This window comes from Dromaius novaehollandiae, chromosome 7, assembly GCF_036370855.1.
Source record: "Dromaius novaehollandiae isolate bDroNov1 chromosome 7, bDroNov1.hap1, whole genome shotgun sequence".
Classification (NCBI taxonomy): domain Eukaryota; kingdom Metazoa; phylum Chordata; class Aves; order Casuariiformes; family Dromaiidae; genus Dromaius; species Dromaius novaehollandiae.
The window spans coordinates 28665054-28682687 of NC_088104.1; the positions used below are offsets into that span (position 1 = coordinate 28665054).

Here is a 17634-nt window from a genome sequence, read left to right on the forward strand (position 1 = left end):
GTAGGGGAGTCCAATAACACTGTGTATAAAAAATCTCTGTTGGCTGTCACACAGTGTTAGAGGGCAGGGTAGTAAATAAGTTGAAATGAAATTATTCATTGATAAGAATGTATTTGCTTTTCATTATTAAATTAATTTTAATTATGATTTTAATTACTAAAACCTGATGAGAAGATGCATATAACTGAAATGATGCAAGATACAATAAAGAACAGAGGACAACCAATGCAGTTTAAAGCCCGTTAGGGCTTGCAACTGTTCAGACCTACCTTCTGTCCGATTTAGGGAAGGGGTCTTCCATATCTTACGGAAGTGTCCTAATAAGAGAATCACAAAGTGGATCTTCAATCGCTCCTGTGCTGAGTACTGAAGTAATCATTGAGCTAAGTGTGAAAATGGTTACTTAACTGAATGATCAAGACATCTGCAAGGGAGCTGTAAAGCTGGAATCATTTTCCCAGTAGATGTGTATTATGAAGCGGTAAAATATAAAAAGAAGACTCTGAGAAGCCAAACCCACAATACCTTTGAACTAGTGATTAGTTGGTTTTATTTCAGGTCAAAGAATTTATTTTGATCTAAGAATGTGTGTGTTTGTTTCAGTGACTAAATCTCATAAATCTCACCTTTTTGTTGAGCTCTTGAATAAACAGATACATGTATATGTACCTATTCACATACACATGTAGTCTTACATAGGTATCATGAGGGATACTCAGATAAACCTGAATTATCTGAATATCATACCTACAAGGAGTAAATTACATTCTTGGATGCATAACAAGGGGAATCTTAAGTAGAAGCAAGTGATGTGGCTCTGTGTTTGGCACTGGTGAGATTGACTTTGGAATGCTGCAGCCAAACCAGGTGTTTATAATTCAATGAACATTTTGAAAACTGGTTATAAAACTGAAGGAAAAAAGCCATGAACATACAGAAATGAATGCCTTGCAGCAAAACTTCTAGAGTTCAGTCTATCTACATAAAATTAAAGCCAGTTTAAGGATTTCCTAGAGCATAGTCTACAACATCTACATAAGGGACAAAAACATAACAAGAGAGGTATTTCAATCCAGTAAGCTTAAAAAAGTGGACCAAATGGGAGTTGAAATTAGACAAAAACACATTAGAGATGTCCTAAGACAAAAATAATTAAGTATTAAATTATTTTACAAAATGTATGGTAGAATATCTTTCACTGATAAATTTGTCATTTTTTTTTCTAAAAGATGTGCTTTGTCTAATAAATGCTAGTTGATCTGAAGCAGAGATTTATTCATATGTACGCTATTAAGCATGAAGTCCATATAGGTAAATACAGCAATCCCCTTTTGTTTTCAAAATCCATTACTGTATAAATTAAAACAAAACCAGTATTAATTTAGAAGTAATAAAGAAATGGATACATGATCATTAAACCATTCCTAATTGTCACTGCCTGCCAGATTTATTCAGTGGCAAATTATTATAGAAAAGAGGAACTGAAATATTGACTCCTGTACTTGTAGCAGTGAACAATCTCTAAAGTCATTTTACATTTTAAAAATTTCCTGCATACTACGAAATTGTAATATTTAGTTTCCTTTTGCAACATACCATCTGACATTAAGGTACTGCTACATGCAGATGATAAAGATAATATTTTGTCAATAGCATACAGACTTTATTTCTCAACTGGTCATCATACAGAGCAACACTAATCTTGAGGGATATGTAACAACCATCTATCTCAGCAGTTGGCCTAAAGCTTCTGTAAAGTTACATAAGAGAGCCTTAAAATCAAAATATTACCTTCTAAGAAAATACCATCTTCAGAACTCAATCAACCATAGTTTTGTATATTGCATTTATGACCCAAACTTATGACTACGTGCCCTCAAATGGAAAAAATTACATGTCTACAATCTATGTCTAGGTTGTATACATCTTTCTTTGCATTATAACTGCATATAAATATGATCCTTTTAGGTAAATGTAATTTTACCCTCACTTAATGTATTGCAGAAGTCTAAGTATTTTAATTTACTTTTAATTAGCAGAAGAATAGAAGAATGGAATTAAAAATAATTCAGTGTTCAGTCCAAATCATCATTGGGTAGATTTGTTTACCTTCTAGGGTACTGATACTATGAAATCCTAACTGTCAAGTACAGTTTTTTCTTAAATGCAATTTCATTAGACTTCTCATAATGACTACCCATGGGCACAATTATTTGAAGGATTACATCTTTATCTAGTAAAGAAACTCATCAAAAGATAGTTAGGAGACAACATGGATATAATGAAATCAATTCCTTTCACCAAGCCAGTTTGCAAGATTCTATAAATGCATACTTGGCAGGCTCAGATGGGTGCTTCATCTGGAAGTTTCAAACATCTGTGCTGCAGTCTGAAAAATACCACACTAGTGGATCTGCTCATGATCCATACAACATCTTGGGACAGCAATGATAGCAATCCAGTTCATCCAGTCACTCTTTATTCTGTGAATATTCACTATACAATATTAATAAGGAAAGCTTATTGTATGAGAAAGAAAACGCTTATTTTAAATGAATACTTGTAGAACAGCAGGTGCATTTTTAAACTAGCCACACTGTTTTTCACCACCTTGAGTAAATTAAAAACAAAGAAATTTTAATGTACCCATGCTATTTGTTTACTGTTTTGGATTTCACTTAATTTCAAGAGTGAAACTGAGCTGGACATGTTTCTAGAGACACGGTTCAACATGGTTAATTCACTTTGCTCTCATGCCTGAATTTGTTCACACTTTGACACTTTGTTTACCAGCATGATAGATACAAATTTGCATATGGTATGTTAGTCCATTCTAAGCCTAGCTGGAGTCATGTTACGTCTTCAAATGAGGGTTGGTAACTCAGGGCTCTGTTGCCCATGTAAGCAGCTCTTTCAGTGCCAAGTCAAACATTAATTTCAATATCCTTTGGCAGTCATTTAAACTAACTCCTTTGACTGAACTAGAGTGAAGGAAAAGCTGCTCTTAATGGTCTTCATCTGGGAGCTGATTCCTAACAGCTAAGACAAAGTAATGACCATGTAGCCTCCAAGTCTTTGTACTACAGCTCTGCTTCTCCCTCTTTCCTTATACTCAGTCCAGCAGTCCTGATCTGCTTTCTCCACCTGCTAGGCCAGTCTTAACACATACTAGCTTGTAATGTAAGACAGAAGGTCTGGTAAGGTGTTACTGAGGTCTTGATGTCATGCTAATCTGGCTGAGTAGGCGTACATTAAAGAAGTTAGGAAACAAAGTGAATTTTCTTGCTAAATACACCTATGGATATAATCACAGAGGTAGGTCTTTCTGCTGCTATTTCAGATACTACGTAGAGGAAGAATCACAATGCATGGAAAGCAAAATGATGTCAACACCACTACTAGCTCTTCTTTTCTCTGCACCTACTAAGTCTTGGTCTACACAAGGATCTTGACACTGGGGACCTCTACCTGGTCCTAATAACCGGCACCTGTATTTCTGCCAAAGAAAGCTCAGCAGAAGCATCACTCAGCCTGGGAGACATCTGCTAATGAAGTCCCTCCAGTCTTTGAAAAAGCTGTTGGGAGGGCATGGTTTGGTTGTGAAACTTCCTTGGCACTTGCAAAATTGAGGAAATTAGTGAAGACAGCAGCTGCATCAGCAAGGAGGCACAGTCCACAGCTGCATAAGATTAGCCACTGCCTACCTCAAGTGTCAGAGAGTATTCTACCTTCAGTGCAATTCCTCTATCCATCAAGAACCCAAATCTGCAATAAAGAGGAGTAACACCCTGCAGTGAGGGAAGAATTCACACCAGTTTTCTGCTAGAAGGAGTCAATGCAAGATGAAGGCCAAAAACTGTTCTTCTGCCTGAGGTATTCCAATATGCCAGGAGTTCTGTCCTGTAGGCAAAATCACAGACACTGCAATAACACGATCCATTCTCTGATTGCTGCTGCTCATCCCTAGCTGCACAATCCTCGCAATGGTAAAGCAACCAGGGGCATAGCAAGAGTTCTAACTTCTACTTTCAGCTGAAGTTAAAGGCCCAAAAGAGACAAATAAATATCAGAAGTAAATATGTAGACAAATGGTGTCAAGTGAAACAGCTAGAAAGATATCCGGCCCTTTGGTAAGAAGTAGCTTTATTAACAGAGAGTCAGCAACTAACTAAGCTGAGGAAGAGCAGAAATGGACTAAAGCACGCAAAGATAATGAGGTGCTTTGACAGCTCCGTTATTTTTCTTAGTAAAACAATATGGCAGAACACAATGTATCTAGCAAGGTGTTGCGGGCAACTAATTGTATCAGGAAGTAGAGAGATTTACAGAAAGGGAAGGAAGACTGTCAATTATTTCAGTTTTATCCACTGAAATAGAAATCTGTTATGACATGAAAGTACAAGGAAATTTGCCTAAAAGTAGTGAGGAAATGGTTGAGGTCACAGTTATTGGGAGGCAGGTGGAAGCAGTCGGTAAGAGCATGGAGCTCTGCCTAGGCTCTCCTCTTCTCCATTCTCTTCTGGAATCCTTAGAAAAGCTTTATGTATTCTGGTTTTACATTAAGTAATAGAGTCGTTAAAGCTGTGGGTTTTTTACATTCCAGGAGGACAGAATGGAAAAGGGGAGACCTGGTAACATAACGGCAATATATTTTAATTTGGGCCCTGAAGGGGCAATCATTCTGTTTAGATTAGTCTTGCTGAAAATTGTTTAAAACCTATCTGCATTTGTACATGGATTTGTTAATTTTCTTTTGTTCAAGACAACAAGAAAATACAGTTTATTAGAAACATCATCTCAATTATTCAGGTATAATATTTCTTTAACTATAATTTTTATTTTTATTTTTATGAATCATGTTCTTATAGAGCTAATACCTTTCTTCCTCCAGCACTAAGGAGCTATTAATTCTGCTTCACAACAATGTTTAAACAATTCCTTGTAATTGCCCATTATCAACAGAGAAGGTTAGTGTAAAACATTAGTTTTACACTAAAGTATTTTACCTGCTTTACGTATAATAAAATTTCCAGTCAGTGTATATGCAAAGCTACAAAAAATATGTGATTAGTTTTCAATTGAGAGGTTAACAAGATCTATAATTCTAGTGCTGAGGACTGGGTTTTCTAAAGTAAGGGAATTAAAAATTTAAGAAAGACCAGCTCATCACAAATTGTTTCTCTGTTGGCACTACCAGGAGACCAAATTAAGTTCCTCAAAAAGTACAAAAATTTACCCATAAAGTGTGTAGCAACCACCACAGTTTGGCAAAACCAGCTCTCTAAGGTCTGAACAAAAACTGAGAATCTTTGAGCTCTAAGAGTTGAAAGGCAATATTGAAAGAACAAAGCTAGCTTCTCTATCTTGGGCAATATTTCAAATACTAGTTGCAGGTTTGGAGGAAAGCTGAGTGCCAACATTTCTGGCAATCAGGAAATTGCTTTATGTGACTTCTGCAAACTCAAAAAGAAAACCCCAAGATCTGTTTCCTGAGTGATTTTTTCAGAGCCCTATTTCCTTGGAGTACATTAAGGAGTAAGAAACTTTCCAAATTAATATTGAGAAACATTACAAAGCTCACCCATGCCAGATGGAAAATGACTAAACTACTAATCTTGTAATGTCTCTTGATTTCATAATTAACGTTGGAAAAGTTTGCCTAGGAAATAGTACAAAACACCACAGCAGCAGTGTCCCAAACAGACTATCAGGATGACATTAAATATTTAATATATTTCACTAGTGTCACTAGTCATCATACTCTACCTACAGATAACATGGAGTAATTAACACAATTTGTGTTGTAATATATTAGGGGTGAGTAAGCATGTAAAACTGCAAATGACCATATTCTCATTAATTTCTTTGTCAGTTTACCACCTGCTTGTCTTTACATTTCCACATTACTCATTACATTTTGCATTACTCATTCTCTTTTCTAGTAGTTTTCCCTCTTTTAATTTCGCCTTCACTTCTTTATTATCCAGTTTTCTCTCTTTATTTGCTTTTTTGGTTTTTTTTCTTCACATCTTCTCTGTAAAGTTTTCTTATCCCCCTCTTATTCTCAGTTCTACAAATTCTTATCCAACTTCCCAGTCTGCCTCTGACACGAAAGCCACTGTCTTTTGTATCTTGAAGAATCTCTTCCACTTTTGGATTTTTTAATCCCCTCACTTCCATGCCTTATACAACATTATCAGTATCTGCATATGTCTGCACTTTCCCTTTTCTTTTTCCTCCTCCACTTTCTATCTAATTTATCCTCTGACCAATTACAAATTCTTCCCATCAGTACCTCTTTGTGATCTTTCCTACCCAAACTGTGAAGAGGATGTATGCTTGTAACCCACACTTTCGTGTTTGTTTTTTGTCCAAAAAGAAAGTTGTTGGAAATTTAGGTCATGAACTCGAGATCTTTCAGGCTTCATTTACAATGCAAACGTAGTCTCCTCTGCTTTCCCCATTCCTGATCCTTCCACTTGCCCCTTTTCCTATGTCCTTTCTCACTCACAGTCACCAGCTCTCTCTTCAACCCTCCCCAAAACACAGGTCTCTTCCTCTCTCAATACAAGAATGCAGTGGTTGGTCTGCTGCATTTAATAAATAGCTACACTTGACTCTGCCTCCATTCTTAACGAGGAACCAATCTCCCCCTCCAGCATCAACTAGATGTCTGACTTTCCTTCTCCTCAATTCACTGAACACCCATTCACAGCCATCACTATTAGTTATCCTATGGTTGTGATCAGATTGCTAGTATTTTAAACTTTTTATGAAGCTATCATCAAAATGTACTAACATTCTCTGTCAGTACACCACTTAGCAGAAAATGGCCTCAATCTGGACGGAGTCTACTAAATGTGAACATTGTACAAAAATTAATAATAAGAAACACTGGATTCATTTTTGTTATGCTAAAATGTAATCTTAAGGACTAATAATTTGTGGACAAACTTCTTCATAATACTACAGTTATTTATGAATATCCATGCTCAGAAAGCACATATGGTAATAGTTCACCAGGCATACAATTTTTACAAATATTTGATCTATAAATCATATTTCCATTATTGCAGCTCCTTTCCTTGCTCCTTTTGTAATCATCCAACTTTCTTCACTTAGATCTCATAGTATTGTACTAATAATTTTAAAACTGAAAGATGAAGCAATGGAAAATATTTCTTTTCCTATGTTTCCACGCATGTTTCTTGTTAAAAATAAAAATCTTGTTATGCCTCCACAACACAATGTAATGTCTTGTGAAGATACCCAAGCTAGCCGAAAATGAATTATGTTTGGTACCAGAAGAAATCTCCACTTGTCTGGCTAGTTTTACATTGAACAGGCTAATTTTACACTGAGTTCATGATATGTAAATGAAGGCACAGATTTTTAGTTAATGCTATGTAGAAGATTATGTATATGAGTTAAGATATTAATTAAGATTAACATAAATAAATTACTTGTATTAGCCAAGTTAGGATCTCCAGCTGACCCTGCACTAGGCATGAAGACTTATGTGCCTGGGCTTTCAAGTGCTTTGCGTCTTGCTCCTAAAAATGCTGAATTTCAGGTTCCCACCCTCTGAGTAAAACCAGACTGCCAGAAAAGAACACTAAAGCAAATGGTAATACTCCAAATGGCCAACTAAGTTGTTAATAGATGACATACTAATAATTGTATTTTTGTATACTACCAGCTTATCTCAGGAAACCACAGGTTTATGCTGACTTCTAATCACAAGGTGAGAAAAAGAAATGCTTTTAATATTCATTCAAAATGGTCATGTCAGCAAGATTGGATATTAAATGTTATTCTTAGCCAATGCAGTTGTCCATCACTGTCACCAAAATTCACATTTTTAAAACAAATTTAAAATTATTCTTGAGAGCAGAACTGAGAAAATATTTTGGGATAACATTCCCAAAGCTTTCTATAAACTGCTCCCCAGTCTCTCTTTTGGCTCTGCTAATTTTCTTAATAACTTTGTGATTATTGCCTCATAGACATCACAGTCATGTCAAAAAGTTATTATATTTAAAATACAAAGTCTTTTTAATGCCTTGTCAAATCCTGTTTTCACCTTCACATGCTTTAAAAAAGTAAATTCAATATGGTTATCATTCTTAGGTGGGTAGACAGTTTGTATCATTTTTTCCATTATTAGCCTTCATTATGTACATAGAAGGAGAAATATCGGAGAATAAAAATGAATGTTTGCAAGTGTGAGCTGATTTAATGGCAAATTAAACATTTCAGAAGAGAAGTCAACATTTCCATAACGTCCAGTAATAAACAGAATATTGGCTTGGATTGTTTTTATTATTCTCTCCTGGTTTGCAAATCAACTTAATGACATTGTTTGGTAGGTTTTTAAGGAAGGGCAGGCCAAAAATATTGCGAACACAGAGTACATTGGAATAATAAGTCTGCAGCGGAAAAAATGAAAGAAATATTTTAAATACTGTCTTCTAGACTTAGCCTGCTCCTATTCTCCTATTTAATGCAGATAATTTCCAAGTAGATTAACAGACAAATGGTAATCAGCACCTCAACACCCTGACCAGCCACAACATATGTGACTACTACATGGGTGAATCAGGATAGACAAGCTGTAGTTTTCATACAGGGGCTTTCTTGCATGGATATGAAACATGCTACACTGAGACAAGACAGGTATCATGTATTCTGGGGGAGTTATAAGTAGTGCTACAGCCACAGGAAACCCAAAATGAGTGTTCTTAAAAATTATACCAGGCGATTTTAACCTATGACTTTCCAGCAAACAATAATGCAAAGAAAGAGTAAAACTCTCTCCCACCAAATTGAAGGCTGCAAGTTCTGTGAGGCAGAAAACTGACTCTTATCTTTTACCGCAACTCCTGTTCCCACCACTTTGAACATATAAATCACGATTGATCTGTGGGGTGGGCCACTGCTTGCCTTTCCACCAAATCCTATTATAGTGTTTCTTCTTCATTCATTGTTGGCTTTGTCTCAAAAAAAGTCAAGACCATAGATTAGCAGGGTATTAGCTCTGATGAAACATACTTCCAATACAATGTTTTCACAAAAATGCCAGGGCCCCAAATACTCGCATATTTCAAATCTGCCTCCAAAATAGCTCAATTCCTCCCCAGATTGAATTACATTTTCACTCATCTTTCACAGAAAAATAGGGGAAAAAAAATCCTCACCAGGAAAAAAATGAATTCTGTTTCAGATCTCAAATGAATGCAATTTCTTAGCTGCCTCTTGTCCTCTCTGACGTCTAGGATGTGCAGAATATTCACCTTCTTCTTTTGAAACTTTTCTTGTGCCTTTTCTTCTTCACTTTCTCCTCTTGAAGGAGAAAGCCACAAAGCCTCACTGCTCATCACTCCTATTTCTTCAGTGATAACAGAAAAAGTTCTTCTGTTCCATTCTTAATTCCTCTGAAAAGCAGCTAACAATGCCTGATCTGCTGCTGCCCTTCTACTATCTGAAAAATTGCCTCTTTTTGATTTTGGGGAAGGCATAACCTTACTTTCCTGCAAAGATCCTTCCAGCCCATGCAGAAATAATGACACACTAATTCCAACTAAAAGTAACGTTTAGAGATGAAAATAAATCTAGCCTGAATCACTGGATGTACATCAATTCTCACTTAGTATTTTCTCTTCAGAAGTCTACAGTCAAATGTGGTGTTAAATTGGTTCTTGATTAAATATGAATAAAGAGACAGTTCTAATACAAAGCTTGAGATACGTTAGCAATATTATTTTTCATATAGTATGCTCCTTAGAGAGTGAAAGCTAGGGCAGAATAAAACTGGATACACAACAACAGAAAACAGAATGCTTTTCCCTAAAATGAGTAAGCATGTTCTCATTAATGAACAGTCTTCAGTTATGAAGTTTAGTATACTAAGATGTAAAAAATGCAACAGATCTCATCTATCACCAGCTTTTGTTTTCTGCTATCAAAAGTATCATAATAGATAGTCCCCTTCGTAAGTCCATTTTAGAAACAAGATTTTCTCCATCACTTCCACAGAAATACTTCTCTAGACTATCGTCACTTGGATGGCTACAAACATTCTTCTAATGTCCTCCCTCAACATACTTATGGCCAAGTTACCTATATTATTATATCACATGCTATACTGTAATGCATTACTAACTCACTTCATTTAACAGAGATTTTTTTTCTTGCTAAAATTCCTAAAATGTATTTATTCACCTTCTTCTAGTATGATTAAGGGGTTGAATACTAACATTTGGACAGCTGTTCAAACGTATCTGAATAGCTTCAAGCTATAAAAGCAAATGTTAGACATTTGCTCCTATTCCATTGTACTTTTCTACACTTGGTTCTGCCTCCTTTCAATCTACTTATTGAAAAGAATGTGTATCATTTCTCTAGAAATTGGATTCTCCATAGCTTCTCCCTACTTCATCTGCTATTCTGTCTCCTGCTTTTCTGGTTTATAAAATGCCACCAACTGTCCAGCTCCCTGATGTACTGGTTTATACTTCATCCTTCCTTCCACTGTCTTCTAGAAGTGCCAGGCTCTCAAAAGCAGTGCAATTCACTAACCTGGATTTCTAAGATCTTTTTACACCATTGCTAATGTCTAGGTAGTCCCCAAAAATGTTTTCACTTTTTGCTTCAGTCAAATTCTTTTCTCGCATCTTCTAGCCATGCTTGGAGCAGATGCTCTTATTTCTCTTGATCCTCCTCCCAAAGCCCAGTTTCTCTATCATTACTTTTCACATCAACCTCCTCACAGTCCTGATTTCTAAGCTAACTCTTCTAATGCACAACCATGCAAAAAAAATATGGACAATTTAAACCAACACACGGCTGTATAGTATCTTTGGGTATTTACCCATCAGCACAGCCATTAGAGCCACACAGGGACAGGTAGAAGTCAGCATGTCGGTAGAAAATATAAAGGGGTGAGTAGGTGGCGATGTAGCAACATCAGCAGCAGGAGGGCCATAGCTCTGAACTCTATGTAGCTTTGTAGAAGTTGCAGCAAATTACTTTGTCATTAGGGGAAGGGACAATCAAGTAATGAACAGTGATTTCAGAGTTTTCTCGGGGAGCTGTACCTTTGCGTTCAACCCTTTCCTTAAAGCAAGAACAAACGATGACTGCATCTTCTCTTCTCTGCCCACCATCCTCCTACACCACAGGAATAAATTATCACTCATTAAATTAATACGTTACATTAATTTACAATTAAGCGCTCACTAGCAATAATGATATATAATGTACATTCATAGTAATTGCAGTGCATAATTCAATATAAACCCAGCAAAGTTTCCCACACATCTGCTTATTCCCTATACACAGTATAAAGATAATAATTTGGACCAGTGGAAGGCCACTACACAAAAAGGGAGAAAACAGTGATTTGTATGAGCTTCTAAGCAGACTCTGTGTAGTTCTAAAATCTACTACTTTTTAGGCTGCCCACATGAACATCAATTGTTTCCTTTTTTACAGAATTACATGCTTCCATTTCATATGACAGTCTAATTTTGTACCTTTTCTATGGACATTGAGTGAAGAGGTGCAAATACCAGGAATGCCCATGCAAAATACAAATATATCTATTCAACACACACTGTATGGTAGCCACAGGAAAAAAAGAGAAAAAGTAGAACTCTCAAATAGAAAAAATTAATACATTAGCATTCTCTCATAAGAGGATATGCTTGCTTGTGGTCTTTTAAATGCTCTGAGCTTCTGGGGGGAAAAAAGAAAGGAAAGAAAGAAAAGAGAAACCACGTAAGGGCATTTCACTGCTGGTTGTTTTTTGCTAGAAAATACTTGTTAGTGTATTTTTTCAAGAGGAAGAGAGTTTCTGCTAACAAATTGTAATGTCTAGAAGTCACAGAATATGCTGTTTCTATATTTTATTACACTATGTGTAAGTTACAAAAACAAAAGTTACTGGTATGGATTACTCTTATTTCACAAATTACGGCAGTATGAACGTTTTCTGAAAACCAAGCCTTTATAAATGTTTGCACTATACTGTATAGCTGCCACTTGGCATGACCTGCATGCCCAGTGGTGGTGTAAGAATCATCTGGAAGTAGCTTCTGCCGGTGGATTACAGTAAGGTTCAGCACCCAGCTTTTGGAGTTGATTTTATCATAGAATAACATCAACCATACATATTTTAAGGGACTGCAAGCAAGAGACCAAAGAGTCTGGACTGGGCCATTTTCTCAGTAAAAGAAAAGTTAAAGTTACAGAGAGAGCTGGTCTAGATAACTGTAATTAACACAATATTCCTGTATATAATGAGCAAAGATTCTGGAACAACAGCAACAGTACAAGGAACTTCTTTCATATGCAGAAACCATAGAAAAGGTAATAATGGAGATCCCTAAAGAACTGGAAAACAAATATTTTTCAACCTTGTTCTTTCTCCTGCTTTCAGTACTGTGAGCCGTGTTTTTCTCTCCCTGCTGCTCTGAGTGCAAACCCTTAATCCAAAATCATGAGCTCAAGGAGAATGTGCACAACAGAAAAGAGAAGTATTTTGAAGCTAATGCTTTAATAGTTTTAAAACACATTAAAAGCCTTAAATAAAAGATGTTATATAGCAATGACAAATTCTTCTTTAGAATCCAGCTGACACTGCTCTGGAAATCTCAAAAGACCAGGGATCTGCTGAAATAATTCCAGCCTTAGTTCAATCCCACCGAAGCAGAGGTAACGGTAATCTCTTGTAATGTGGACTGCAGAAAAATACCAGCTTCAGTATAACATCTGAGTAAAGAATTGTATAGATCCTTATTTTAATAGAAATCATGGAAATTTGGAATAAAAATACCTCTTATGTCATCTAATCTATGCCCTTGGCAGAGGAGGATGTGTTCCCTACAGTATATTTTATGTGACTTTTTTCAGGTCAATTTGAAACGTCAGAGCTATGAGGCCCCCACTGCTTGCTTTGGGAAAGCTGATTTTGTTTATTGTTTGAATTATTTTGACCATCTCCAGTTCCAGCAAACATGCACAAGACATAGCAGTTCTTAGTAATAAATACAGAATGTCCCCAGTAATTTATATTAGCATTAAAACAGCTAGAGAATACCCAAGCCACGAGATGAGATGAAATACATCTTTGCATACAACAAGCTGTTCTTCTGATACTAAGGGAAGTGGGAATCTCTAAACATTTGGTGCTTAGTTTCTGATGCAATTACAAATTTTTATCCAAACTGATGTGCTTTAGTACACAGTTATATATTACTCATAAGCTGGAGGTTTTTTACACTGTCATATTTCTGAATGATTTTTTTTTTAGTTTTTCCAAGCATGACTCAGTAGGAATATCAAAATTCCACTACCTTCCCAGTATTTTCATATTTTCACTCCCCTGTGAATTCAAGTTTTACAAAATCTTTGAAAATTAATCAGAAATATCTTTTTATTATTGATATTCAGGTCTGAAAATATAATAGTTACCCTACTCTTATGCAGAGGATTGGTGATATTAAAGGCATTATTTAGAATAAGTACTCAGTTTATTTTTCACATTACCTTCAAAGCAACTCAAGTAAAAGTATAGATCCACAGTAAATGTAACTTTGCTTAGTAGGAAAGGAAGATATTCTCATGCACTTATTAAATTCTGATTAGATCCCAAGAAAGAGCTACTTTTTAAGAGTACATCTATAGTCAGTGTTTGATGTAGGTGATATATGGATAAAAATCCAAAAATAATATGGGTAATTTGATATTTTCCTAACTTTTTGAGGAAAGAGTTGTCTGAAGTGACAATTCAGTTACCCGGATGTAAGATTTGTGCCTAATAAAGCCGCCTCACCTAAATGTAGAGATAATGCCTGAATTAAAACAACTGAGACTAAATCTTCACAATACTGTAAGTACACTTTTTCATGCGAGAAATACTTTCCAAAATCATAAGGAAAATGAACACACATTAAAAAAAACAGCTGTTTAACATACTACGATAGCATCTGTATTTACTGTACATGATATAATCTTTATGGCGTAAGGAGATCGTCTTTCTGTTTGAGCTGCCTAAAATATTACACTGGTCTCGACCTTGGAAACGCTTCTTAAGCTTTTACTGTAGTGTAAGAGAGATCTGTTGCCAGAGAGTAACTCTGGTGCCATGGAATCAGGGGGCTTTCCATATTAGGGGGTTTCGAGCTCGGGGTTAAAGGAGCCAACAGTACTTAGCTGCAGTTTTGTATTTAAAACTGATTTGCAAGAACTGGTTTGGGTAAGAAATGTTGAAACTTCTTATATTTCACTGGGTTAAAGTTTCCTCCCAAAAGAGAATTTACTGAAACATCCATAAGAAAGCCTTTGCAAACTATCTAGTACTGAATTAGCTACATCAGATTTCTACAGCAGATTTCCAAATACGCACTTATTCGGCCCCAATTCTAACAGCCCCAAAAGACTGCACAGAATGTGTCTGCAAAATAAATTTTTTAAATGTCACAGTTTAGTGGATAATTATTATAAATCCTCAATAATAATTATTGATGTTTACACAAAAATATAGTCAACTAAAGCTATTAGCCTAAATATAAAGATATCGCTTAAGGAAAATATTGAACATCTCTTAATCATCAGTCAAAAGCTTTCTACAAAATAGCCGTTAACTTTATTACAGGAGAGTGCAAAATGTTTAGTTTAATCTATGATGCAAATTCCATAAGAAATCCACACAGTTTAGGACGTTCTAAACTAAGGTTGATAGTTACGTCATTTCTCTCTCACAGTACCTCATAATGCCCGTATTTCCTTCCCATACCACTGGAAGGAAATAACTGTAACCATAACTGTAACACTACCGAAAATTTTTTCCACACTTAACAACAGCAATATAAAACCCTGTGATTATTACCTGCCTGAATTCACTCTGAAGCTCGAATACCAACCATTACTGCAATCCCAAAAGTTATGACATCAGCAAAGGCCACCCAATAAGTTACAACCCTCTAGTTGCTCTGGGATCATCTACAACTTTATATTTATTTGTCATATCAACACTGTGGTTACAATAGCCCTACTGTTATCACCCAGTAAGAGTTAGAGTTTTGTTAAGGAGGTCACCAGCTATAAACAGAAGTGTAAACTACTGCAGGTTTATATAATTTTATAGCCACTGAATCCTTATTCATAACAGTTTGATAGATGCTATTTCCCATGCAAGGTCACTTGATCTGAAACTATGACTGGCCAAAGGGAAGAAAGGGGTTTCCTGGGGTAAAAATGAGAAATAATCTAGATCTGTAAAAAGAATTTTTAAACTAACTTTAAAATATAAAACAATCAGAAATCAGAAAGACATTTCACAGATCAAAATAACACGTGTTGGAAGCAGTGAAGAGGCACCTTGTAAAACCTCCAGCTTGATGCTCCTTAAATTTGAACCTTTCCTCTCAGAAGAGTCCTATGGATTAGCTATACTTTAGTCACACGGCTGAAAGTCTCTGCAAGTAAGCTACTTGACTCTGAAAGGCGTATCATTTCGAGTACAAAAATCCTGCCATCCAGACATAATCAGCTAAACCAACCAAGAACAATGTTCCACATTTAAACAACTTTATAATTCCAGAATACACTGAGGGATTGCAGAGCTGTACGGAAATGAAACAAAACAAAAAGTTTTCAAGAGCTATGCTGTTCCTCTTTCATAACAAAGCCAATCCCACACAAAACTTTAGAGATCGAGGATGACCGAGAGGACAGAAAAAGAACTTCTACAAAGTCTCAGTACAAGTGGAAGAAATATACTCTGAGCTCCAAAACATCTAATATGTTACTAGGATACGCAACATTAATCTTTAAACTATCTCTCTTGAACTATTTTGTTCTGTGCTCGCATATTAAATTTAAGTTAACAAATACGATGTACGGAGTAAAGTTCATAACATTTTCAGTTCAAAGTAACCGTACCATCACTTACCTAAAGATTGGTCTTTGGAGATGCTTTTTCTTGATTGAAACACAATCATCCATTTAAAGGAGGAAAAAAGACTTCTTCCAGCAAATAACTCCAAAAAGCCCAGGCAGTAATCTGGAAACTTGTTCTTAGCTACTGTGCTGCAGAGAGCACACAGAATGATATTTTGGTGCTGGGGGAAGCCTCCCTCCCTCTCTCTGACAGTTGAGCAAAAAAGGGCCATAGAGGCCACATAAGCCTGGCACGTCCGTGCACTACCAAACCATGCAGGCTGTGCAAAAGCACTGGAGTCAAGTTGATCGAAGCACAGAACAGTACTGGATTCCTTTCAACTGTGCAAGAAAAAAGGGAAGCTTTGCCAAGTGCTACCCAGGTAAAAATTTGTTAGATTATTCCAGCCATGAGAACACTTCTTACACACGCTGGTCAAAGTCTTAAATGCAGAGTCACTCTCTCTCTCTCTCCCTCTGTTTAAAACACACTGTTCCGAGGCTCAACTTTTTTTTCTTCAAAATAAAAGTTGTGCAGCTGTTTCAGCATTCCCATGCGAGTACCTTCAGAAAGTTTGTTCTGGTAAAAGAGCTGTACACAAATTAATGAAGACGGATGGATCTGGTCTGTGAGGCTGGCTCTACTTCAAGAGATTGTAATTATTTTACAATCTGGCTTTTATTCACTCTGGATGATGTGTGGATATAACTAGGCAAATTAAAGCACTGCTCATAATTTTTAGCGTGCATAACCTAATAATCTACAGTTGGCTGAAGCAGAATATGGTGTTTGCAGCTGGCATAACCAAAACTACATAAAACAAACCAATGCCACATTAGTGAGGAAAACAAACGAGCAAATTCAGATAGTGGCAGTAGCAAAACGTTACTGTTTGCAAGAAAAAAATCTCAACAGAAATTCAAACTCAGGGGCTTGCTCTGATGTCACATGAACAGAAATCAGGAAGACTTCAACCAGAGTGAACAGAGGCTGTAAAGAAAGCCGTAAAGCAGCAGTGGCTCACCATGGTTCTGGGTGAACTGAGAGCCATGAGTGGTTCAGGTGAGATGCAATCTCCTGGGCACCTCCAGGAGCAATATCAAAGCTGTGCTGCCGCTGGGCTTGATGGTAACAGGAAACCCAGCTGCAGCAGCAGTAAACCAGCACCTCGACATCATCATATGGGTAGCTGCACATCCTGGCTCTACGCTGGAACTGCATGGCACCTTCCTGCAAAGAAGGAAAGGCTCTGCTGCCCTTGTGTCTTCCCGACGGCCCAGTACTGAAGCTCTCTTTCAGCTTAACTCTTAAAATGCACTTGGTAGCTGTCATAACACTCTTGGCCAGGTGAAGTTTTCATTGTATGACAAGTAGGGTCAGGAAGGTTGGCCATCCCCCGAAATCACATTAGGGGATGGAGGGAGAGCAGAAGAGTGCTAAATTTCCACATTCAAGTATACAACACTGCCAAAATCAAATTACTTTTGAGGGACATTATAAATCAGCAAAAAAAGGGGACAAGAGAAGTAATACTGAGATCTGTCTTAGGCTGTATATGACTAAGAAAATTAATATTACGTTATGCACAATTTTGTATGAATTTCACAAAATTTCCATGAACAATATCTGAGAGAGATAATATTATTCCAGCAATAAATATTTTCACAATCACAGTAAAATTTAGCAATTTA

The 17634-nt window shown here is 36.5% G+C and overlaps 1 protein-coding gene across 5 annotated transcripts in view; it reads right to left on the minus strand.

Annotated features, from left to right (window-relative positions):
* PDE1A (phosphodiesterase 1A) overlaps window positions 1-17634 on the minus strand; it is a 157562-nt gene that overhangs the window by 104512 nt on the left and 35416 nt on the right. The window contains exon 1 of one of the 5 annotated variants that reach the window (XM_064515041.1): window positions 15956-16456. The exons of 3 other annotated variants lie outside the window; for them this stretch is intronic. In XM_064515041.1, coding sequence (XP_064371111.1) covers window positions 15956-16008 — 53 coding nt within the window. In that variant the 5' untranslated portion in view covers window positions 16009-16456. Of the gene's footprint in view, window positions 1-14890; window positions 14928-15955; window positions 16457-17634 lie in introns of those variants that run through there. One more of the 5 variants, XM_064515044.1, reaches the window with a different exon arrangement.